This window comes from Haplochromis burtoni, unplaced genomic scaffold (genome assembly GCF_018398535.1).
Source record: "Haplochromis burtoni strain Fernald_Lab_line unplaced genomic scaffold, NCSU_Asbu1 Contig_248, whole genome shotgun sequence".
Taxonomy (NCBI): Eukaryota; Metazoa; Chordata; class Actinopteri; order Cichliformes; family Cichlidae; genus Haplochromis; species Haplochromis burtoni.
This window is the reverse complement of record NW_024582609.1, coordinates 890,248-913,649: the sequence shown is the minus strand read 5'-3', so window position 1 is coordinate 913,649 and position 23,402 is coordinate 890,248. Positions and strand designations below refer to the sequence as shown.

Sequence of the window (23,402 nt, the reverse complement as noted above, 5' to 3'; positions counted from 1 at the left end):
CATACATTTTATATTCACCAGAGTCACAGGTTATTCTGCTGACATGGGTGGGGAGTCTGAAAACCAAAAGACACAAAGGAGGGAACATCTGTGATCATGGGGACTGATTGTTTTATCTGAAAAGTGAGACAAGACTGAAATGTAAGTGAAGTGCTTTGGGAAAACAAACCATTTATTTTTGATCACAACAACTGATTTAATTTCATTTCTACCAGCTTACATAAGCTTTAACTGCCATTATTTTTTAACATGTTACTAAATGACTGGCTAGAACTGCCGTATATCAAAAGTACAGGCTAGTTGTGTAATGATTGTGGACAGTGTTTTCTTGGTGTTCCACAGGCCCTTTATGGCCAGTTCATGATGATCTGAACTCTAAACTATGTCTGAGTCATACTACTAATGTGTATCCTGATATGGGTATAGTGTTTGATCTTATAGCTACTTTTAGCATGACAATGCGTTATTTTAACAAGGTGAAATCATCTCAGTCTGGCTTCCAAAACATGACGATTAGTGTCAATGGATTTTAGGTGCTTCCCCAGACAACAGATCTTAATGGAATGGAGAATCTTTGGGTTTTACTGGAAAAGTGGAATCTTAAAGGAACAGAGTCCAGAGAGTACGTGCCCATGTCACGGGTTCCTCATGTCAAAACTTGTCCTGGTTTTCAGCACCAAATGTTGGATCTCGACCAGGCACTCTCAATCCATTGCACTGAATCAATCCATAGAAGGAATCGTGGGCAGCATGATGGTGTGGTCCTGAGTTCAACTCCACCATCTGGCCATGGCTTTTCTGTGGTGTGCAGTTTGCATGTTCTACCACCAAGTACCATAGGCATAAATGGTTGTTGGTCTTTCTGTGTTAGTCCTGCAACAGCAACCTGTCCAGGCTTTACCCTGCCTCTTTCCCTGTGTTAGCTGGGAAACGTGACTTGTTTTCAGTAGCCTTTTATTACCAAAACAAAACACTTCATTTTGTTTGTTTAGGTTTGTTGACATTGTCCTTCACTTAAGTGTGTGTGTCCAAAAACTTGAGATCTGCAGCTTGTATATTAAGGGGTTTCCCCAGCTATTTCCACCTCTAAGTGAAGATATAGGTAGGCGTATTAGGTCAGATCTAGTGTGATCGATCATTATTTATTTTATTCTTGGCTTCCACTCATCCACCACGATAAATACTAAGATTTATCTTCTTCTTTTGACTATATGTTACATTTTACTTAATATTTTAAAATATATTATAACTTGCATGAAACAAATCAACAACAAATTGGCATGAAATAACATGCTCCTTTTGTCGTCCATCTTCTGGACATTGTAGTTTTAACATGGTAGGTACATTCTTAAACTTAGGTTTAGTTAATATTCTCTGAGCACTATGGTTCTCTTTCCATCAAATGAATCAATTCATAAGTTGGTTAAAAACTGCTGTTACCTACATAAAAAAGTAAATAAGCTGTTGTATTTGACCTCAAAGATCAGCTGGAGTATAAAATAGAAATACTAAAGTAAAGAAGACAATCAGTATTTTTTATTTTGGTAGTTTAGGTTTTGTTTTTCTTGTTTGTTTGTTGAAAGTGTGTAGTAGGATTGGTTCATGTGTGTTTGCAGAGACGCAGAGCAGACAGAGCATGCCCCCAACACTCATGACAAGATTAATGTCTATAGACAGACGTTCATCCATCACCTAGGCTGGGTCCTGGCTTCTGTCCCAGACTAAAGCTGGCGGGGGTCACATAGAGCATCCTCCCATGTGTGCAGACCAGACATTGGCCTTCCCCTTATTCTTGGTCACATTTACCATTACAGAAGATCTATAAGAAGATAGTATTAGGAACAGTCCCAGGGTTGTATTTGACACAATTAACATTGTCGTTTCTCTCCCACCTCAGCTCTGTTACTCTCTCACATTATTGTTCTCAGTCTTTCTCAAAATAAGGCTGTGTACCTGAGATCCAAAATCAGAATACTTTATTAATCCCTAAGGAAATTATGTGGGTTACAGTTGCTCCAAGACAGTAACAGTAATAGACTAAACTACTTAATTAATACAATATGTTACAGAGTTAACACATTTAAGAAATAGCACTAATATATACAAAGCGCTCAATTATAAATATCAAGAATATTAGATGGGTGGGAATATCACAGAGGTGAAATATATATGATTGACATGTACCTCTAACCTGTGAACATTGTCATTTGCTATTTTACTGTACAAAGGTACTGTGCAAGAGGTGTAACTATTTCAGTCTACATCGCATTAGGTGGAGGAGTTGTACAGGGAGATGGGCAGGAATGATTTCCTGTGTGGTTCAGTGGTGCTTTTTGGAAATCTCAGTCTCTCACTGAACGTGCTCCTGTGACTAGCCAGCATGTCATGGAGTGGGTGGGTGGCATTATCCAGCATTCCATTTATCTTGGACAACATCTGCCCCTCAGACACTATCCTAAGGGAGTCTCGCTCCATCTCCACAACATTACTGGCCTTGTAGATCAGTTTATTTAGTCTGTTGGCATCTGCAATCCTCAACCTGCTGCCCCAGCACGCTGCAGTATAGAGGATGGCATTGGCCACAACAGACTCATAGAAAATCCTGAGCATTGTCAAAAAGATGTTGAAGGACCTCAGCCGCATCAGAAAATAGAGTCAACTCTGGCCCTTCTGTAGAGTGCAGTGGTGTTTTTAACCCAGTCCAGTTTATTGTCAATGTGTACTACAAGGTATTTATAGTCCTCCACAATGTCCACATTGACCGCCTGGATCAAAACAAGGGTCAAGGTTTTCCTTCAGTCTCCCCCTTTATGAAGATAGCCTGAATCATTTATCTCATTTTTCATTAGACTGGATTGCCTCATATATATATTTGATGGGACTTTCTCTGTTAAATCATTGCATTTGTTCCAAGACTCTTGTGCACTGGTAGAAGGCACATTGCCTTCTACCAGTGCCAGTCTATTGGACAGGTGTCCATCCTAGTTCAGTGTCAGGCCTGGATAAGTGACTGGGTTTACTCCATATTTATATTCTGTTTTTCTAAACATATACATTGATAATAAATAATAAACTAGGAAAATGAATAGCATGTCAGGTATTTTGTGTCCTTTCCCAGTTTGTTATACTTTTATACAGTCTGCTGCTGTCTGCTGAGCTGCATGGGGATGCTTCATTCACTTGGAAATAAGAGTTTACATGTACCATTATCCCATTAACATGAATAGGAGAAAAATGTGTGGCTGGATTTAGAAAGAATAAAAAAAATACAATCAATAATCTTAGCTATGGATTAAAAACTATATATTTCACATTCAAGCACCACATTTTTTTTCTTACTAACAAAAGCCACATGGAAATTATAACCAGAACCCTAAATACTAAACTGAGAGTATAACCAAGCAATATGTTACAAGAGAAATGATGCAAAGCTCAAAACACCATACAACAGTAACAAGAAAGAGCCAGAAAGGAAAACATGATAGAGAAGACCTAAACAGCAGACAAACTAAGAATTAAATTAAACAAAATAATAATAAGAACTAAAAAGCACACCCCCACACACACACACACACACACAAAATGCTGAGTCAAAGAGCAAGGGCTGTGAAATCCACAGCAAATGCAGATCTTCTGTTGTGCGCCCTCCACATTTTAACTTTAGAAACTGAACCTAAATTTAATGCATTTGTTCAGAGCCAAAATAGACTAGATTTGTCTCACTGAACAAGAAAAAAAATGAAAAGCTGCACCTGAAGTAATTAAACTGCAATCAGAGTAGCAAGAGCACCTTGTATAAAATTCAAAGTGTTTGAAATTTTGCAAAAACATACACATTTTGTTCAGTTGTTGTGGGTAATGCTGATAATAAAATGTTATCATTTTTACTATGCTTGTTTCACATGTCCATTTTCTAAACATGTACTCTTACCAGTAGCACTTCATAAAGAGATAAAATCACTACCGAGCAAACCTGAGTTCATTTTATTGGTTCAGTCAACTTATTTATTCACTTACCTGGATGATTGAGCATGCATCAGGATTAAAAATAGTAATATTGTTGTAATAAACAAAAAACAAACAAAACCCCATCTGAGTTTAATTTAAATAATACTGATAATCCAAAAAGCAGACAGTGTCACTACTGCAGGCTGAGAGCTTTTGGCAGCTGAAGCAGAAATGTCCACACAGATCCACTTCTTGGGAAACCCTTCATCTGCCGCCTAGGCTTCCAGGTTTTACCTTCCACTACGTATTCTAGAGTCATGCTTCTGTTCAGTGTAAACACACAGTCCCCTCTTACAACAGCAGTGAATAGTGAACCTTTACTGTTGGCGAAGTGTCCAGGCAGGGTTGACCACTGGCCCAAGCTCAGATTATAACAGTCTATGAGGCATCTTAGGAAGTCATCAGATGGGCCATTTCTTATGATGAAGAGGTTGTCCCTGTGGCCCACCATGCAGTGACCATAGCTTTGGTGCCTGATCAGTGTGGTAACTAGATGCCACTCATTTTCCCCAGATGCATACTCGTAGATCTCAGTGGTCTCCATTGGCCTCCATAAACACACAAATATCCTGCTCATGGTTTTGGTGCAAGCTGCTCCTGCTGCCGGCCGAGGTAGGTTAGCAGCAAATGTCCACGTTCTGTTTTTTACATTGTATATTTCCACAGACGACATTACTGTTCGCTCATACTCCCCTCCGATGGCATATAAATGACCATGGAGACCCATAAGGCTAAGATTGTAACGCAGCTGTGCTGGGCTGGGAATCCTGCTCCAGCTGTTGCTTTCAACACTGTAGCAAAAACAAGATTCCACAACTTGTTTATGGATGCCATGAATGCCACCAATTATGAACAGTTTGTTGTCTAAAACAGTCACTCCAGCCATTGAGGTGCTGGCCTCTAGTGGAAGATCTGTTAACACTTTCCAAGTATTGCCAGTTTCATTGAGGTAGCAGATGGTCCTTGAGGCAGCATGTACAGTTTCATCCAAACCACAGGTCACATGGGCTCCTACAGCCATGAAAACATGGGGGGTCAAAGACTCCACATAAGAGATAAGCTCTAATGGTAAGGTTTTCTTGACCTCTACCTCAAGGTCTGTGTACATGTCTCGAATGAACAGTGCTGCTGCATGGTACAGATCCATAAGTCCAAAGACTGCAGAGGTGTGATACATCAGCAGACAGTTTTCTGCATCAAGAAGGTCAATAAGATGTCTAGTAAGTGGGGGCACCTGCAAGAAAGCTGCACATTCAATGGCTTCCACAATGTCGTCCTCATCCAGAATTGGCTTCTCTCCATGTAAAACTGCTAAAGCTAAAAGGAATCCTTGAGCTCGCAGAGACTTGAGGTGGATTTCTTCCTGCTGACATTCCTTCATACCGGAGCGATACAGAGCTTGAAAATAGTCGCAGCTCTGCACCAGTAACATTTTCTCCTCAGAGAACTGTCTGTCTCCAACCACAATAGTTAGTTTAGCCGAGACAAGACCAGAGCCAGCACATGGTTGATACCTTTCACAGTCTGCACCATTGAAGCTGTCACTGTCCTCTGATTCTCCATTGTACACTGACATTATAACTTGCTGGCAGTAACAAATATCCTCTGTAAAAATTACACAAGAGGTTAAAGCTCTTGGAGTAGAGCACAAGAGCAGTGACTCACTCTTTAGAGTGGATCAGTTATTGCACAGGCTTTAAAATAGAAGCAGCTAAATATAGCAGAGAACAAATGATCAGGGTCACATTCATGTAGTGGACAGGACTGAAAGGGGTGAATACAGGGTTAGTGGTTGTTGCTGATACAAAATCAAACAATCAGTTTGCCCCAAATTTACATTTGCTTTTTGATATAAAACAAATATGCCTTAAGAAATCTTTTTTTAGTACAATACTTTTATAACTTAAAATTGCTACTTTATGGTATTTAACAACAGTGGTCTTGATGGACAATAACATGGACAATAAATGGTACAACAAAATTAAATCTTCACATTGACCCAAAAAGTAACATATGAGTAACTGGAGCTTCCAGTAGCAAATCATCTCCGTTACCAGAATGGTTTGGAAAAAAACAAAACAAAAACGACATCATATTAACTTTCTCTCATATTGTCCAACCAACCTTAATACCATAAACAATAATATCATTTTAATTCAAATATTAAAATCATTGCATTTTAACATTATTTATTCGTTTATTGTTGGGGGAAGCGCTTTTTCGTTTTTGGTGTGCTGCAGCATTGCCGAGTGACCGTCTCCGAATCCCTGCACTAGTCGCGTAAAGAATAAACTAGGCCGTGGGTTTCTCATTGAATTACGACTACATTTTCAAGAAAATGACTTCACATTTACCTAAAACATGGGGCACATTTTTTTTTCCATTTAAGTGTGTTCGTGTAGTTTTAATGCAGCAAGCTTTGTGGTGTGTCAGCGGGGGTCAGGCGGAAGGATTTTCTTGTATATACTGGCAGCAGCGTTATAGCGGAGCAACCTCAGACTTCGGGGTTTGCGCTCTGTGGACCACATCCGGAATGGATTTTAGGTTATGTTTATCTCTCCCGTGAGAGGAGCCGAGGACTGGGTTTTTTTTCCTGAGGATGTATAGCGCCAATAATTTCTCGGTGCGGTTGAATTATTCGGGAGAAGTCAGGAGCAGCATGCTGCTCTCTAAACTGGACACACTCTCACACATGTCGTTCAGCATGGACCTGCCGGTGAAGCTCCTGCAAGGTAACAGCCTCGACTTCGCAGCTGTGTCCATTTCACGTCACTTTATTTTACCCGCCACGCTTCAAGTCTTAATCAGAAATGGATTATTCGAAGCCGGAATTTCGAATCGGGTTGGAAAATCTGGGTCATCTGATACAAAATACAGATTTTTCTGGACTTAGTTATTCATTTAGCTAACATGTGACTAAACTAAAATGAATTATTATTATTATTATTATTATTATTATTATTATTATTATTATTATTATTTATTTTATTTTTTTTAAGTATTGAAATCAACTCAGCCTGAATGGAGCTAGGACAGCTTGACCCCGACTTAAACCACTTAAAGTTTCATATATCTGCCGAATACATGGCGATCATTGTTAAATTAGGACATTTTCAGGCCAAGGACGGGACCATTTTGACATCTAGGTGTCTTGTATAACGTAAAGTGAGTTTTTGTCTTTGCGTAGTGTATTCGGTGATGTGTACGTTTGTGTCGACGATTACACGCAGTTCTAATCGCAGGACGTACTATGTTGGGGTTTATTTGCAAAGTTGACGTGACTTTGATTAGCCCTGACTTTTCTTCCCTGTGCTCTGCAGCCAACGCAGAGAAGCAGTCGCTTGAGAAGCAGTACCGGCTGGGTCCGGTTCTCGGCAGTGGGGGATTCGGTACCGTTTACTCGGCTGTTCGCCTCGCCGATGGTTTGCCGGTAAGAGCCGAGGGGCGGCTTTGTTTTGGTCGCAGCACATGCCCAACTCTCATTGTCAAGATGCCTTGTAGCAGACAGCTGAGTTTCCTGTTTGACCCTTCAAAATCAAGCCGTACTTGAATGTTCGAGTTTAAAAACAATAACTGACAATCCTACTTAAATATTTTGTATTAGGCCTCAAGGTTCTTGCATTAAAAAGGAAGACTGAATTTGAGACTAAATGAAAACAATTATCTCAAATACGAATTAATTGAATTGAAATAATGAATTAATATACAGTCATTAATTTTTCAGTCTTTGTTAATTTGGTCCAGTCTTTCAACAGCCAGCATGAAGATTGTTTTATTTAAGACCAGTGTCTACATGACTTGTAGTCTGCTCTGAACTTAAATCTTGTTGTTTTCTCCAGTAAATGTGTCACATTCATATGAATTCACGTAATCTAGGCTTTGTTTTTGTTTTTTTAATTGTTGTTTTCAATTACAGCATCTTCTTAGTCTGTTAAAAGTATTGGCTTCTCGCCTACATTATCATTACAATTTTCCATAGCTGTAATTTTATCTATCATCATTTTATTAGGTAATTAACAAAAAATTGAAAATTCCGTTTCTTTTTGTCAGTTTGGAATTAAAAAAAAACTTTTTCAGATGCTGCTTTTATTTAAAACCCACATATGTCACTCTTACTTCCTCTTTTACTGCTATCAGCTGTGCAGCTTGACTCAGTGCCGGCATGCCTGGCTCATGTCTTTGTTGTCACAAAGAAAGCCGGTTATTAAACAAAAGTGCTTTACTCTCCGTTCCTTCTGCTAAATAATCTTTACTTATTGGAAGTAGGAATTTGACAATAATAGTTATTTTAATTACGGTGGGAAAATAAAGTTATTTCATAAATCAGGAACAACATTGTTAGACCAAAAGATTCATATTATCAGCATGCACAGATCTACCCTAAAGCTGCTGTATGATGGTTTGTATTTTAGTATAGAAAGAGAATTTATTCAGTTTTATTCTGAGGATATGTTTATAATATTTTGATGGTGTTTATTTACATGTAGGTGGCAGTGAAACATGTGAGCAAGGATCGGGTGACTGAGTGGGGTTCTCTGGTAAGGGCTGCCTGCATTTCTACTTGCAGTTTAACAGTTTTAATTGCCTTACTACCTGTTTTCTTACCACTTCAGCTTCTATTACTATGTGAAATTATCTTTCGTGTTCACAAATAGATGAATAAAATGAATATTAGGGGTGGGGGAAAAAATCGATACTGTGTAGTATCGTGATATTTTGTTTGCTAATAATGTATCGATACAGGGACAGCAGAAATCGATATTTTGTTACAAAAAAAGTTTTTGTGGACTGGAACATGCTCTGACTTCAGAGCATGTTGATCCTTTTTCTGAGCAAGAATCCTGACACTGTCCAAATGTGTTTAACTTGTTTTTTGGCAGCAATAAACATGACAGTTTACTTATTTTAATTTAAGACATGTTTTATTTTAATTAAGTTTAAAACTTTTTTTATTTAATGTAAAATTATATTTTGTTTTAATTTACTTTCAAATTCTTCAGTTGCTGAAGAGGCTGTATAGGTTTCACAAATTGCATAGTTCAGAATAGCTATAATTGTGCCAGATGGTTGCATTCAGTTAAGTTGGACTAGACTGTAATACAAACCGTTCAGTTTGTCAACAATAAAACTGACTGAAATGAGAGAAAGACTGAGTGCGAGACTTTGATATTAGATAAAATGAATATTGATAAAGTTTACCTTTATGTACAGAATCTGAATATCGCAAAATATTTTAAAAAATTGCAATAATATCGTATCGTGCGTTAAGTATTGTGATAATATCGTATCGTGCGTTAAGTATTGTGATAATATCGTATCGTGGGATGTATGGTGATTCCCACCTCTAATGAATATGTCTGGTCAATAACTAAGTCTAACTTTCTACTGCTGCTATGTATGGCCCATGAAGCTTCTTACTGTGCCCTCAGTTTCCTTGTGTTCTTTGCATGCTTTGGTATAGATGCATGACTGGTTATCATTAGACAAAAAAGCCACTGTCAGAGTGCGTGTGCTTCTGTAGGATGAGGTGCTTGTTGCATGAATGCATTAAATGATTTAAAAATCAGGATATAGGTTTTGTTCACCTTAACTTTATAAACTGTTGTAACAAAGGAACATCACAACTGTTGGGACAAATAAAGTATATCTTGTCTTTATAATCATAAATTTTTTACCAAGCAAAACACCCCAAACACCTTAGTTCCTTGTTTTTGGATTTCCAGCAACCTGTTGGTCCTCATGTGCCATTCTTCATAAAAACCCACATGATCGTCTTCCTCTTCTTTGCATACTTTTATCTGTATTTAACTTGATGTAATTTAAAGGACGACATCCTGATTATTTAAATTGCTCTCTCAGTGCGGAGCTTTAATTCCTTTAGAGATTGTGCTGCTGAAGAAAGTGAGTGGGACCTTTGCTGGCGTGGTGCAGCTCTTGGATTGGTGGGAGCAGGCGGATGGCTGGTTTATAGCGATGGAGCACCCCAAGCCATGTCAGGACCTGTTTGATTACATCACAGAGCGTGGCGCTCTTGATGAGGAGGCAGCACGTGGCTTCTTCCTGCAGGTACTGGAGGCCATACGTCACTGCTATGCCTGTGGCGTTGTCCACCGTGATATTAAGGACGAGAACCTGCTGGTGGACCTGAGGACCGAGCAGGTCAAACTCATCGACTTTGGCTCAGGGGCTGTTCTTAAAGACACTGTCTACACAGAGTTTGATGGTGAGTCGAAATGTCCCATTATCGGTCACTGTTTTTGTGTCTGTCACTATTTTGTGCTCCCACCCACACATCCCCCACTCACACACAAAATTACTATTTAGAGATGGATCATTATGCTCAGAAAGTTGCCTTCATTGATGAGGAGGGCATGTTCCTGACTCTATAGGCAGCCAGGAGTTGCAGCTGGAGCCATTGCTTGGCTTTAAAATGCCTGATGCTTTTCTGTATTTGTCCTCCCTGCAGGGACACGAGTGTACAGTCCTCCAGAGTGGATCCGATTCCATCGATACTATGGGCGACCAGCCACCGTCTGGTCACTCGGTGTGCTGCTGTATGACATGGTGTGTGGCGACATCCCCTTTGAACATGACGAGGAGATCCTAATGGGACAGATCTATTTCAGGCGGAAAGTCTCCTCAGGTCAGTCTACCCAGTGATAGAAATTGTCTATTGTCTCCGTTCCTGTTTTGCAGCATTGGCATTTTTAGTGGCAAAGAGGGTGGGAAAACTGACCAATGAACTGACATCAAACACACAAATGCTCACAAGCATGAAGCATGAAAGAGGCTATCCTGGGCTCTGTTTCATGAAACAACTTCATCCACTCTGAGTTGATTGACTATTTACTAACACACTGTGCCAGTGCAAACTGGATTATGGCAGAAAAAGAAGTGCCAGTATTTACAAAGACAGTGCAATGACAAGATTGTGTATAAGAGCTGGAAACTCAGATTGTTGTGACTCACCCTATTGCAGGGGTCTCAGTCCTTGAGGGCCGGTGTCCCTGTTGCAACACACCTGAATAAAATTAGGTCATTAGCAAGAGCATAGAACTGCATGCTGAAGTGTCAACCCCTAACCCTACTCAAGTAAATTTAAGTTACCGTAATGTAAGTGTTTGGAAAAATGTACTTCTAAAAATACTTTTGCACCATGTTCATTCACTCATGAGCTGCTGTAAGATGAATCAAATGGCTGAATTGCCAGCTCAGCATGCACTAAAGTTCTACAGTCTTGGTAATGACCTACTAATTGTCTTCAGGTGTGCTGCAATAGGGACACATGGAAAAGTTTCAGGACAGCGGCTCTCAAGGACTGGAGTTTGAGACCCCTGATATAAATGATTTGTCATTGGTCAGTGTGTTGTGCCTCAAGCTTTTGTACTAGTAGTTTATCTTTCTGTTGCAGAGTGCCAGCAGCTGATTGGCTGGTGTTTGTGCCAGCAGCCGTCCGACCGGCCAACCCTGGAGCAGATCTTCCTCCACCCTTGGTTGATGGGCAGCAGGGCTCAGCGAACAGACGAGGCAGCCATCACACTTCATGCTGTTAAAGATAACACCTCCTGCTCCTCCTTGAATCCATCTTCCTCCTACTCCCCTCCCAACCAGTAGAATCTCATTGGGCATGGTTTGGACTTGACTGACAGCTGTCCTTCAGTGTCTATGACTTCATGTCGGTGGGAGTTGTTCACAGTTGTGGATGAAGTTTGCTGCTGTGGCACAGCTTTGTGCTGCGTTAAAAGTGCCTTGAATTTGTTTATTTAAAGCTGCTATGGGGAAAGTGTCATTCATTGGCAAAAACCAGACTGCAAAGGGAGAGAATCTCTAGACGTTGAAAATGAAAACATTTTTGAACATCTGGTTAAATTCTGCTGTGTGCAGCCACATCAGGGCAATGGAACATCTAATCGTCTGTAAGGCTGCAGGGGATTTTAAGTCTTCCAGATATATTAAGTTAGTCTGCAATGTAAAACTTGTTTGTTTGTTTGTTTGTTTGTTTTTTGTTTCTATGGTTAAACAATCATCTGGACAGTCGGTTTTTCAGTTGATTGGGGGTTTTTTCTCGCAGGGCTGATTTTACTTAAAATGTGTCCACATCCAGTGTGCTTGACAGGGAATACCCGCAGTCAACCTCATCTGTTTGTCAGGGTATAAGATGCACAGTCAATGCAAATATTGTGTTTTTTATTTTGAAAACATGCATTTTTGTTATATGTATATACTTTTGTATGCATTTATTGTATTTTGTTATCTTCATTATTGTTTTTTTTTTATATTTTATTTGTTGACATTTTGAAATGTAGAATCCTGGCAGGAAAGGTTTCTTCATGGACATTATTCCAATTAAACTTTTTTTATATATATATTTTTATATAGAAGCAGATAATATTGGTCTCAATTCTTTTCACTATACTACACAGCTTTTCCCTGTCACAGCTGCCACCACCAGTACTCTGACTCAGTCTTTCTCTATTAATAGCTGTCAATCAGGGTCAAGGCCCTCATAATGTAGGTATGATCAGCTTTGAAGAGCAGAACTGTCTACAGGAACATTTATGACAAGCCAAATATAATAATAAGTTTGTTTAATACTCTACACACAAGCGTGACGGCCAGCAGTAATGTTGGCCACTCATGTAGGTTATGTTGTACGGCTCTGCAGAAACATGTAGTCATGTAAAAATATGGCAACTGTTTTACTTTGCGTGCTGGAAAGCTAAAAGTTGACAACTGCCAGACAGGTGCCAATCTCTCCTTCACATGGTTAATTTTTATGTGACTGAATAACAAATAGGTAAAGGTTAAAAACACTTTTTTAACTTAAAGAAATCCTACACAGTCCTACTCTGTGCAAACCAGGATTTGCATGTAGCCGGAGTTTACCATTGCCTGGTATATACCCTCTTAGTATGTTACCGGACTGCAGTATGTCTCTCCTGAACCAGGGGAAGTTGTCGGAGGGCTGGTGCCGTGGAACATCATGAGGATGTGTCCATGCTGCCCGCATCTCCAGCACTTCTGCCCTGACAATTGCACGGCTTCTGAACAGCTGGGCACAGTTTCTGTGGCTGCCGGGAATTGTGGAGAGACAATGCATTTAATCAAAGGAAATGGCTGCTGCTCAGCAGAACCTTGAGAAACCTTGTTAAGGCCAGGTCTGCCTGACTTCCTGCCGCTGGCCTCGGCTGCTCCTGCGATGGAGCTAGCCGCACTGCCGGATGGTCCTCAGCCAGGGTCACGGCAATCTCAAGGCTCAAGGACCGGTGACAGCGGATTCACTTTGCTGTCCCAGCCAGGAGCCCCTCCATGGATTGCTCCAGAACCACCATGTTCAGCACGAAAACTTCTCGCGGGGAAGGGTCAGGCTGCAGCCACCTGGCCACAACATCATGCACCTACCTAGCTAAGGCAAAGGGCCAGTCCCCCATCTGACAAGAGACCCAGCAAGTCTAGGATTGCCACTGGACCGCATCAAATGATGTACATGCTGTAATTTGGAGGCTGAGGGCTGTGGAAGATCTGTTTCATTTGTTAAAAAAAGATCTAAAGTAAAGCGTAAAAATTCATCTTTACGTTTTCTTCCTTGAAGGCTTTATGAGTTTTTGTACATGTGCGTCTATGTGTTTAAGTGTGCAAGTAAATGAGTGAGTTTGTTTCTGCAAGCCTTTAAAGCGAAATGTGGTGGCTGCAATGTTGAGAAGCAAGTATATTAGCATTCTGAAGTTTGCCCTGTGCTTTGATGCAAAGTTCTTGTGTTGAGGGTATGTTGGTGTACATGTTAATCAATATTAACAATAATTCAGTGTCCAAGTTCAAATCCCTCAGGTCAGTGGCTCAGTTTTACTGGCCCATGTACATTTTTATTGGCTTGGGATTTTTAATTTTTTTTAGAAAAGATATTTTTAAATATTAACGCAATTTAATTGATTCAGTATTTTATAATATTTCACTTTCAGTCTGAAAAATGTTATGAAACTACAAACCTATAACAACTCTGGTCACAAGACTGAGACAGTTAAGTGTGTTCTTCTGTCATGCAGACAATCCATGAGAAAAAGGAAAGAAATGATGGAAACTGAGTCAAGGACATAATGTACAACGTAGAAGTGGCGTACAGTGATTTAGTAAGGGCAGCACTATTCAGTTTTCCTCAGAGGTAGCAAAAGTGCAGACATTCTGTACTTAAGTAGAAGTACAGATACTTATGTTATAAATACTGTAAAAGTTCTAATTTTACTTCTTTACTCAATGAAAAGTGAAAAAGTGCAGCCTCTGAAATGTACTCAAAGTAAGAAAGTAAAAAGTAGTCTTTTAAGGCCATTTGTAGGCTACCAGTTATTACTGTGCAAAGCCAACTGAATCCTGTATTAATATGATAAGATTATATTAGTACAAAGGAATATAAACTTTCAGTCCTAATATGCTTTATGCTAAACAGTATAAAACTGGTATGAAGGTGGAATTCAGTGAATGAATCTACGTGTCGTCACCAAAAATGTAAAATAATTTCCAATTCCCTTCATTTAACCTACCCATGACCAAGAACATCACAGCTTCTGTGCACCAGTCCGACACAGTACAGCAAACCAACCTGTTTATCCTGCATTAAACTGCACAGTATTTTCATGCAGCCTTTCAATAATACAAAGTTACTAAGCTATACCTCAGTTTGTTTTGCAGGATGTTTCACAATATGAAACATCCTGCAAAACAATGTCATATACAGAGCAAATATCTTATTTTTAAAAATGAGGATTTACATGTTAGCTTTAAATTTCCCCCTTATCAAATCCCACTGGCTAGGCCTTAATTTTAAATACAACTTCTCTTCTTCCTATCCTGTCCTGACTTTCTTATCTTTTTCCACCTCTGAGTAAAGTTAAGTGTAGCAGCAGATACACCTTTAGCTAGCAGACACACTGTGTGAGAAAGAAACAGTCTGTGTCTTTGTTGAGCTGACATAAACCTTACATTTGAAAATACTTACACTTACAAAATGTTACCCCCTTTGTACATGCTTCTCTTCTGTAGAGCTAGGTAGATGCTGAAGTACGCTAACCCCTGGTGATTGACACACCATTAGGACTATCTTTCATGTTTTACTGTGTTGGCTCAAATCGGTTTAATGTTTGAAGGCCCGCTGTGGCATGAAATTAAAAATCACTTCAAATATGTTAAACCGAAAGTAGTCTATTTTGAAAATGAAAGGAGTGGGAAGTACAGATATTTATGTGAAAATGTAGGAGGAAAAGTAACGTTTTCAGAAAAATAAATACTCAAGTACAATTTTCAGGTATCTATACTTTACTTAAGTACATTAACGAAATATTTGTACTTCGTTACTTCCCACCTCTGGCGACATAAGAGGATCAAGAAGCAAAATGATTGGCTAGTGACCTTAAATGATTCGACAATCCTACAGGAGGCAGTAATGCACTATCCTGGATGCGAATTGCCGTTAAACACCAAAGACGAAGAAGAGGCGGAAGGACGAAAAGAAGAAGAGTCTTTTCACAGTCGACAACAGCAAAGCCCACGTGAAAGTAAGTGAGTCTGGGTGTCGTGAACCAGTCTTTGTGTTTTTACGTGTTTTGTGTAGTATGAACTTGAATTTAATTCACACAAAGACGCTAACCTACCTTCAAACAACAAGGACGGACAGCCATGCAGCGGGTCTTCTCCTGTAGTAACCGAAATCCAAATGCAACAATACTCAAGAAATACAGCCTGTGTTATACAGACAGCTTCCATTATAGCGATAATAGCTCTAAAAGAATAGGGGCCATTGTGACTGTGTGTTTTCCTTCAGAGGGGTCATAGGTCAATATGGGTCGGTCCTCCAAAGACAAACGAGACATTTACTATCGACTGGCCAAAGAGGAGGGCTGGAGAGCGAGGAGCGCCTTCAAGCTGCTGCAGCTCGATCAAGAGTTCAACTTGTTCACAGGTGAGACCCATAGGTCACCTGAGAAAGACTTTTATCAATAGTTTAGTATATGTATAATATGTAGAAAAGGGGTTCTTTAGAAAACCCTGATGTGACTTTTTCATGATATAAAATGATTTAGTATTGAGATGTTTTGTCATGAGCTTATAGGGCATACATTCTTCCAAACCTTCTAATGTGGCTGAATTAAAATAATTCTGTAAAGAATAGTGGGCCAAAATTTCTCCACAGTGACATGAAAAGCTCACTGCCAGCCCTTGTACTATTGTGTCTGTTGATAAATGTCTGTTTTCTTCTTTTTTAGGTGTAAACAGAGCAGTGGATCTCTGTGCAGCCCCTGGAAGTTGGAGTCAGGTTCTCAGCCGGAAACTCAGGTAACATGTTACTTATTTTAATATGCCAACATATAGTGAACATATCCTAGCTGAGCAAAAATGATTTGCATGGCTGCAGTATATTACACTTTTATACAACAAATCTTTTTTTTTTTTAGAAATATACCATTAAAGAAATAACATGGGCCTTAGAGTTGAACTCTTATCCTATTCCTCTTTTTATAGCATATAAACTGCTGCAGGGGTGTATTCTCATATTTATATGGTGTTTTCACAACTGTGGTGTTTAATCCATTTCAATTGAACTCCCGGTTCATTTTCCTACCTGGTGCAGTTCATTTGTGCAAGTGTGAACACAGTATTCGTAATGAGATGTGAACCAAAACAACCCCACCAAGACAATTTGGAGGAGGTGGTCTCAGTACCATTACAAATAAACTCCAGAGCAGTTTGTTTATGTGTCAACCTGATCCAACTATGTCACGAGTTTGAGCTATAAAAAAACCCATCCCATAGCCATCCATGTATGCTTGTTTTCTCAGTGCAGAAAGGTACTATAGATGTGCAAAGGTCTGTACGGGCTAGCAACAAGCTCTGAAATGAAAGTAAATTCTGTGTTCTCCAATAAACCAGAACACAGCACCTTCTTCCTGTATTTACTTTTGTTGCACTTGCCCCAGACACATCTGGCTAATGAGCTGACTGAACATTCTCATGTGGTTTATAGTGACGCATTTTAGATCTTCCTCAGTATGAAAACAAACTAACCCACAGGAAAAAGCTACAAGTTTACAAACTTATCAACTGATTTGGATCAAATTAACAAACTATAGGTATGAAAACACCTATAGGATTAAAAAAGGTGTTGGAAATACCAGAATATCATGCTAAGAATAACACACCATCCTTATGCTGCTCTTGTTGTTTCTGCACCAAGTGACTGGCATCAGCTGTGGTTGTCTTTAAATCTAATCTGAACACATTTATTAAGCTTTCAACGCCTGATCTCTGGGACTGTGGATGGAGGACAGTTTGTTGCCGTGATATTTTATGTAAATTGTGTGAATATGTGTTTAAATGAATTTTTTGGAGCTGCTTTATTTCTATTATAAAGTATTTGGATTATGATATGTGATATATTCATAAAATGTGTCTACATACTAAAAAACTATTCTGTGCATTTTGTTTGTTTGATTGATTGTTTTTATTAAAAGAGGGTGTGCGGAGAAAGCTGAAAAGGGTGAGAGTGGTGAGGAAGTGAAGATTGTGGCAGTGGACCTTCAGGCCATGGCTCCTCTGCCCGGAGTTACTCAAATCCAGGGAGACATCACCAAGGTAGGGACATAAGCACAATGATGTCAGTAATCACAGTAACTCAACTCGTAGGCGTGGAGGAGTGAAGACCTATGTCAATGTCTTTCTCCTAGGTGTCAACAGCTCAGGAAATAATTCGCCACTTTGAGGGTCAGCCGGCCGACCTTGTAGTGTGTGACGGAGCTCCAGATGGTGAGAGGCTTGCTTTCTGTCTGACGTCGTTGGTTCTTAAGTCTCCTCTGTCCCCCTCTTGTTGTTCTTATTCTATTTCTTATGTTCTTTTCTTAGTAACTGGACTCCACGATGTGGATGAATACATCCAGGCTCAGCTCCTGTTAGCTGTGAGTACAGAGATGTGTTTGATTGCACTGTCAGATTTCTTGTGATATCACGCTAACAGCTGTTTGTTTCTTAGGCTTTGAACATTACCACACATGTCCTGAAGCCTGGAGGAACGTTTGTGGCTAAGGTGAGCTCAGGATTTGTGGTAATTCATAAATGTACACTTATAACATTTGATGTTAAATAAATGAGTCCTGTCTGCCAGAGAGGTGACAGTCATTTAAAATCCATCCACCCATTCTCTTAAAGTCTCATGGACACTTCCCGTCCTTCTTTTCCTGCTGTCATTTATGACAGACGAACTGTCAAGCTATTGCCACAGCAGTAGTAGTGCTGTAATGCAACAATAGTGACAGAGTATTATATGTCAAATGTATATATCAAAAGTATTGTACATCAAATGTGAGCACTAAAGCATCCAAGGTCCCATGAAATTTTAAGTATAACATAAGTGCATAACTTTTTGGTTTACTTAACAAGAAGTAAAACTTAGCTAAACTAACCAAACCTTGGAACTCTTCAGGAGGCGGCACAATAATGTTGCACGCTAAAACTGAAATTGAAAAATATTTTCTACCTGGGTTTGGTTGGCTTTCTTACGTAAAACCTTCCTTTTCCACCATTTGAATTAGTCCTGTTGTGGGTCCTGGGTTTCATGTCTCTTGTCAGATTGGCCTGTACTGACAGCCGGGCTCTTACTCTCTCTGACAGATTTTCAGAGGTAAAGATGTGACACTGCTGTACTCCCAGCTGAAGCTCTTCTTCGATGGTGTGACCTGCACCAAGCCTCGCAGCAGCAGGAACTCCAGCATCGGTGAGCCACCACAGTCATAACCCACTCGCATGGATCTAATAGAAGGAAAATCTCATCTCCATTTCATTTATTTATTTTATTATGAAATCCAAAGCAAAGAAATTTATATTTGCTGTGGATTTTATTACATGTTTCAGCAGCACTCACACACAGGCGGTGGGCTACACAAAATCTTATACTAATAATGAATGGCTGCCTGGTCTTATAAAATCGTTTGGAGATTCTCTCTGAGGAACTTTCTAATCCAGTATCCATTGTTTGATTTTACACACCCATTCCCATCTCAAACATTTGAATGACCTCTGTTGACATACTGCGTGAATGATCTGTCTTTCTGTGTACAGAGGCCTTCGTGGTCTGTCAGAATTACTCTCCTCCCAAAGGCTACATCCCCAACATGTCTAATCCTCTGCTGGATCACTCCTATGGTAATTATCAACCATTTAACCACATAAGTCTTTACTTTGCTATCTGAACTGGATCAGGAAACTGTACTTGGGTCAGAATTATCACCCTGTTCTATGTGTTCAAACTAGTCATTGAAAAAATGTAAACCAAGTCTAAATAATAGTTTTCTCATGTTTTCAACCATGTAGTTTTAGTTGCAAGACAATAAGTTGTCTTAAAATTTACAGACGTAAATTACTAAGTGTGTAACATACATTGTATTGCCAAAAGTATTAGTTCATTTGCCTTTACACACATATGAACTAGACTGACATCCTATTCTTAATCCATAGTGTTTAATATATTGGTGGGCAACCCTTTGCAGCTATCACAGCTTTTGACTCTTCTTGGAAAGTTTTCTACAATGTTTAGGAGTGTATTTATATTTTTAGAAGCACATTTGTGAGGTCAGACACTGATGTTGGATGAAAAAGGCCTGGCTCACAGTGTCCACTCTAATTCATCCTAAAGATGTTCTATTAGGTTGAGGTCAGAACTCAGTCAAATTGTTCTACACCAAACTCTTTCATCCATCCCTTTATGGACCTTGTTTTGTGCACTTGTGTACAGTCATGGTGGAACAGGAAAATACCATTCCCAAACTGTTTCCACAAAGTTGGGAGTATGAAATTGTCCAAAATGTCTTGGTATGCTGAAGCATTAAGAGTTTCTCTCATTGAAACAAATGGGCTGAGCCCAAGTCTTGAAAAACAACCCCACACCATAATCCCCCCTCTACTTTATACTTGGCACTCTGCAGTAAGAAAAGTACCGTTCCCATGGCAACCGCCAAACCCAGACTTCTCCATCAGATGGAGAAGTGTGATTTGTCACTTCAGAGACACCTCTGCACTGATCCAGTGAGTCCAGTGATGACATGCATTGTGCTTGGTGATGTAAAGCTTGGGTGCAGCTGCTCAGACATGCAAACCCATTCCATGAAACACTATTCACTGTTTATGAACTAATCTGAAGGCTACATGACGTTTAGAGGTCTGTAGCAAAAGTTGGCGACCATTGCGTACTATGCACCTCAGTATCAGCTGACCCTGCTCTGTCATTTTACATGGCCACTACTTTGTGGCTGTCCTTCCCAATCGTTTCCACTAGTTGGTATAACACCACTAACAGTTGACTGTGGAATATTTAGTAGTGAGGAAATTTCACCACTGGACTTCCATCCTATCATGTAACACGCTGGAATTCACTGAGCTCCTCAGAGCGAGACGTTTCTTCAAACATGTTTGTAGAAGCAGTCTGCATGCCTAGGAGCTTGATTTTATACACTTGTGACCATGGAGTTGGTTGGAACACTTGAATTAAATTATTTGGATGAGTGAGTGAATGCTTTTGGCAAAATAGTGTATGCTAACAATAATTTTGTGGCCACATTTGGTAATTCTTTTAAAAAATACCCTGTGGAGTTTTCTTGCACATAAGCAAAAGTTATATTTAGTAAGTTTTATTCAAAGCTAAAGTTTAAATACTACATTGTTTGCATCTGTAGGTCCTGCCACGTGTTTCTTTTTCCTTTTTTCCTTGCTTGCACATTAAGCCAACACAAGCTAGATACCAAACCATGGTGTATTGCATGAACAGAACCTCAGACTGTGCAGCACTGCATTACACATCTTTTGCTTCTTCCTTTGAATGTTGAATTAACTTTTGCATAGTCTCTTTCTGCAGCATAAATTCACACCTATAAGTTTCTCTTCTGGTCTCTGTGCTTAAGATGTGGATTTTAACCAGTTAGAAGGTCCAAACCGTGTCATTGTCCCATTCCTGGCGTGTGGTGACCTCAGTGCCTTTGACTCTGACAGAACCTACCCTTTGCAGGTGAGCTGCTTTATCCTCTTGATCCTGATACAGAGTCAAACTTGCCAACCAAACTTAAAGTAGACATGAAACCGTATGTGTATAAAGGTTAATTTACACCATGGAGCCCTGCTCTCAAAAACTGACAGATATAACTCCGTCTGTGAAGCTGTATTTAAGATAGAAGTGCTTACAGATTTTATAACATGTTTAGCGCCATCTTGTGCCAGTACGGAACGTGTCATCACTGGTTGGTTGGGGCTAATAGACACATTAGTTTGTGTTAGCTAACTAGTGACAGAACTGATAAATCTGTGGAAAGCACTAAACTACACTAAAACTAAAAATCAGTCTAAAGGGGGAGGGGGTCACTTTTGTGCTGTCTCTGGCTGCAACAATGAGTTTTATGTTAAAACTGAGGGTATACTGTCCACTTTCACTCTGTTTCTTAAGCAATCAGTGGTTTGTTATTGTTTTGCTAGCTAATTGTGACACGGGGAAATCCAGCTGTTAGCTGTAATGTTGTTTGTAAAGCACTTTATAAATGAGAACTGTGTGGAAGAGAGTGTGCTTGAGCCAGGTGACAGGTGGTTCACCAGCCCAACAAGCTGGAGTCAGAAGTTGATATTTCCTCCTCTGGCCGAGTGTACTGAGTGGGGAAATCAGCAGATGCAATAAGCTCTATTTTATGCAATAAAATCTCTTTTCTCAAGCATGCCCAGACAGTTTACAACATAGCAGCACGCTACATGCACATCACACCACAAACGTAACTATGTTTCTTACCGAAGCACGATCGGGAATCCCATCAGCACGTCTGCAGGGAAAGTAGGTCAATGTGTATACTGACAGAAGATGACATTAAACATGTTTTAAAAACTTACATTTTTTAGCAGAGCTCCATGGTGTAAATTAGTCTTTATATGTGTAGTGTTTCATGTCCACTTTAATTAATGTATTTTGAAAAAAATTCTGTTTGAGTGTAATTTTTAATTTAACTTTTGTTTTTCTTGTGATGTCTTGGTTATCCCTTGCTTTATATTTTTTCACTCCAATATGGAATGCATAATTATTCCAATATCTTAATACTGAATTTTAATGGTTTAGTAATAAATGAGTGAAATAGAATAGGGGGTGCAGTTTTGCTTGACTCACCGTTCAAAAATAATCCTTATTTACCTACATACATAAATGCTGTTGTACAAATTGTCCAAAGAAATTAATGTATTTTTCTCTTTGCTGTCTTTGTGTCCTGGCTGTTTCTTGCCTTTCCTCAGCTTGATGCTGGTAAAGAGTACCAGTATACGCCCCCTGCTCAGCCACCCATACGTCCCCCATACCAGCAGGCCTGCCATCTCCGCAAAAAGAACCTGCTGTCCAGAGAGGATGCTCCATCAGTCTGTCCCACCCAGAGCCAAGATGAGCCAGAGCCAAACACTGAATCAACCTGATCCAAATCAGTTATGCTCTTGGTGGTTTGAAGAAAAAAAACAAACAAAAAACAAAATCGGCCATGGTGGATAGTTATGGTGGATAGTTACTATTAAAAGAACTCTTTCCTGACAGATGAGAAGATGGCTAACAGTTTAATTTCTATGAGGCCTGTAGTGGTATGTCTATTAACAAAGACAAAGGAGGCTGTTTTGAATGTTTTTTTCTAAGCAGAGATGTATGTTTTTATTGGTTTGTATTTTGATGCAAAATTCTTTGAAACAAATTTTTTTATCCATTACTTTTAAATTGAGAAAAATATTATCTTAAGCCAAACCAGGCACAGTCAATGTTATGTTATTTTTTCCATGACTAATAATTGTTCAGTTGTCACACTATAATAAAATTGTATTTAAAAAAAAAAGTGAAATAAAAGCACTCACTATGGTGATGTTTAGTATTTAATAATGCCACTCTTGCCAATAACCCCAAGGATTATCTACTTGGAACAGTAATAGTTTTAAAATATATACCGAATATAAACCGTAAGTCTCATGTTATGGGACTTACGGATGGTATTTTTAACTCACTGCTCCGCATTTATACTGGTGCAGTTTTTACTTATTATATATATTTTTAAAAACACGAGACATTTTTTCAGGATCATAAAAATAGATCAATATATGGTTGACTGATATTATTGGCAGTGCCAGAAGTATACATAAAGGCTGTCAAAAAGAGAAACTACCAGTTGTAGTCGGTCACGATCACTAATGAGAAGTTAATATGCCTTCGCCTTCTCAGGTTAGCATTGTGGAACTTTCAACATCACTACCTGAGTATATATTTGGGCCAGTATGTATACTTATAAATCCACATGGATTAGAGAAAATTCAAAATAAATTCAGATTCAGTCATAAAAGATATATTAATATACATTAAATGT

General features: G+C 39.3%; 3 protein-coding genes across 4 annotated transcripts; 2 read left to right on the top strand and 1 right to left on the bottom strand.

Annotated features, from left to right (window-relative positions):
• Positions 1-3,597: 3,597 nt before the first annotated feature.
• On the bottom strand, positions 3,598-5,859 carry LOC102304514 (kelch repeat and BTB domain-containing protein 13). Its single transcript, XM_005938318.2, has one exon. It carries the CDS (start codon positions 5,582-5,584, stop codon positions 4,142-4,144), a length of 1,443 nt encoding a protein of 480 aa, XP_005938380.1. The 5' UTR covers positions 5,585-5,859; the 3' UTR covers positions 3,598-4,141.
• A 382-nt stretch (positions 5,860-6,241) lies between these two features.
• Positions 6,242-13,859, top strand: LOC102304815 (serine/threonine-protein kinase pim-3). The gene is made up of 6 exons (XM_005938319.2): positions 6,242-6,740; positions 7,329-7,438; positions 8,496-8,546; positions 9,868-10,231; positions 10,475-10,651; positions 11,420-13,859. Exons 1-6 carry the CDS (start codon positions 6,608-6,610, stop codon positions 11,620-11,622), a joined length of 1,038 nt encoding a protein of 345 aa, XP_005938381.1. The 5' UTR covers positions 6,242-6,607; the 3' UTR covers positions 11,623-13,859.
• Positions 13,860-15,433: 1,574 nt separating this feature from the next.
• ftsj1 (FtsJ RNA 2'-O-methyltransferase 1) lies at positions 15,434-22,905 on the top strand. Of its 2 annotated transcripts, XM_005938320.3 has the most exons (11): positions 15,434-15,554; positions 15,821-15,958; positions 16,263-16,332; positions 17,508-17,628; positions 17,721-17,799; positions 17,896-17,948; positions 18,023-18,076; positions 18,661-18,763; positions 19,108-19,191; positions 20,943-21,046; positions 22,303-22,905. In XM_005938320.3, the coding sequence occupies exons 2-11, from the start codon at positions 15,838-15,840 to the stop codon at positions 22,474-22,476; spliced, it is 963 nt and encodes a 320-aa protein (XP_005938382.1). In that variant the 5' UTR covers positions 15,434-15,554; positions 15,821-15,837; the 3' UTR covers positions 22,477-22,905. The 2 variants fall into 2 exon arrangements, with proteins under 2 accessions (XP_005938382.1, XP_042083117.1); XM_042227183.1 differs by lacking the exon at positions 15,434-15,554 and having other exon boundaries at positions 15,561-15,958.
• Positions 22,906-23,402: the final 497 nt, after the last annotated feature.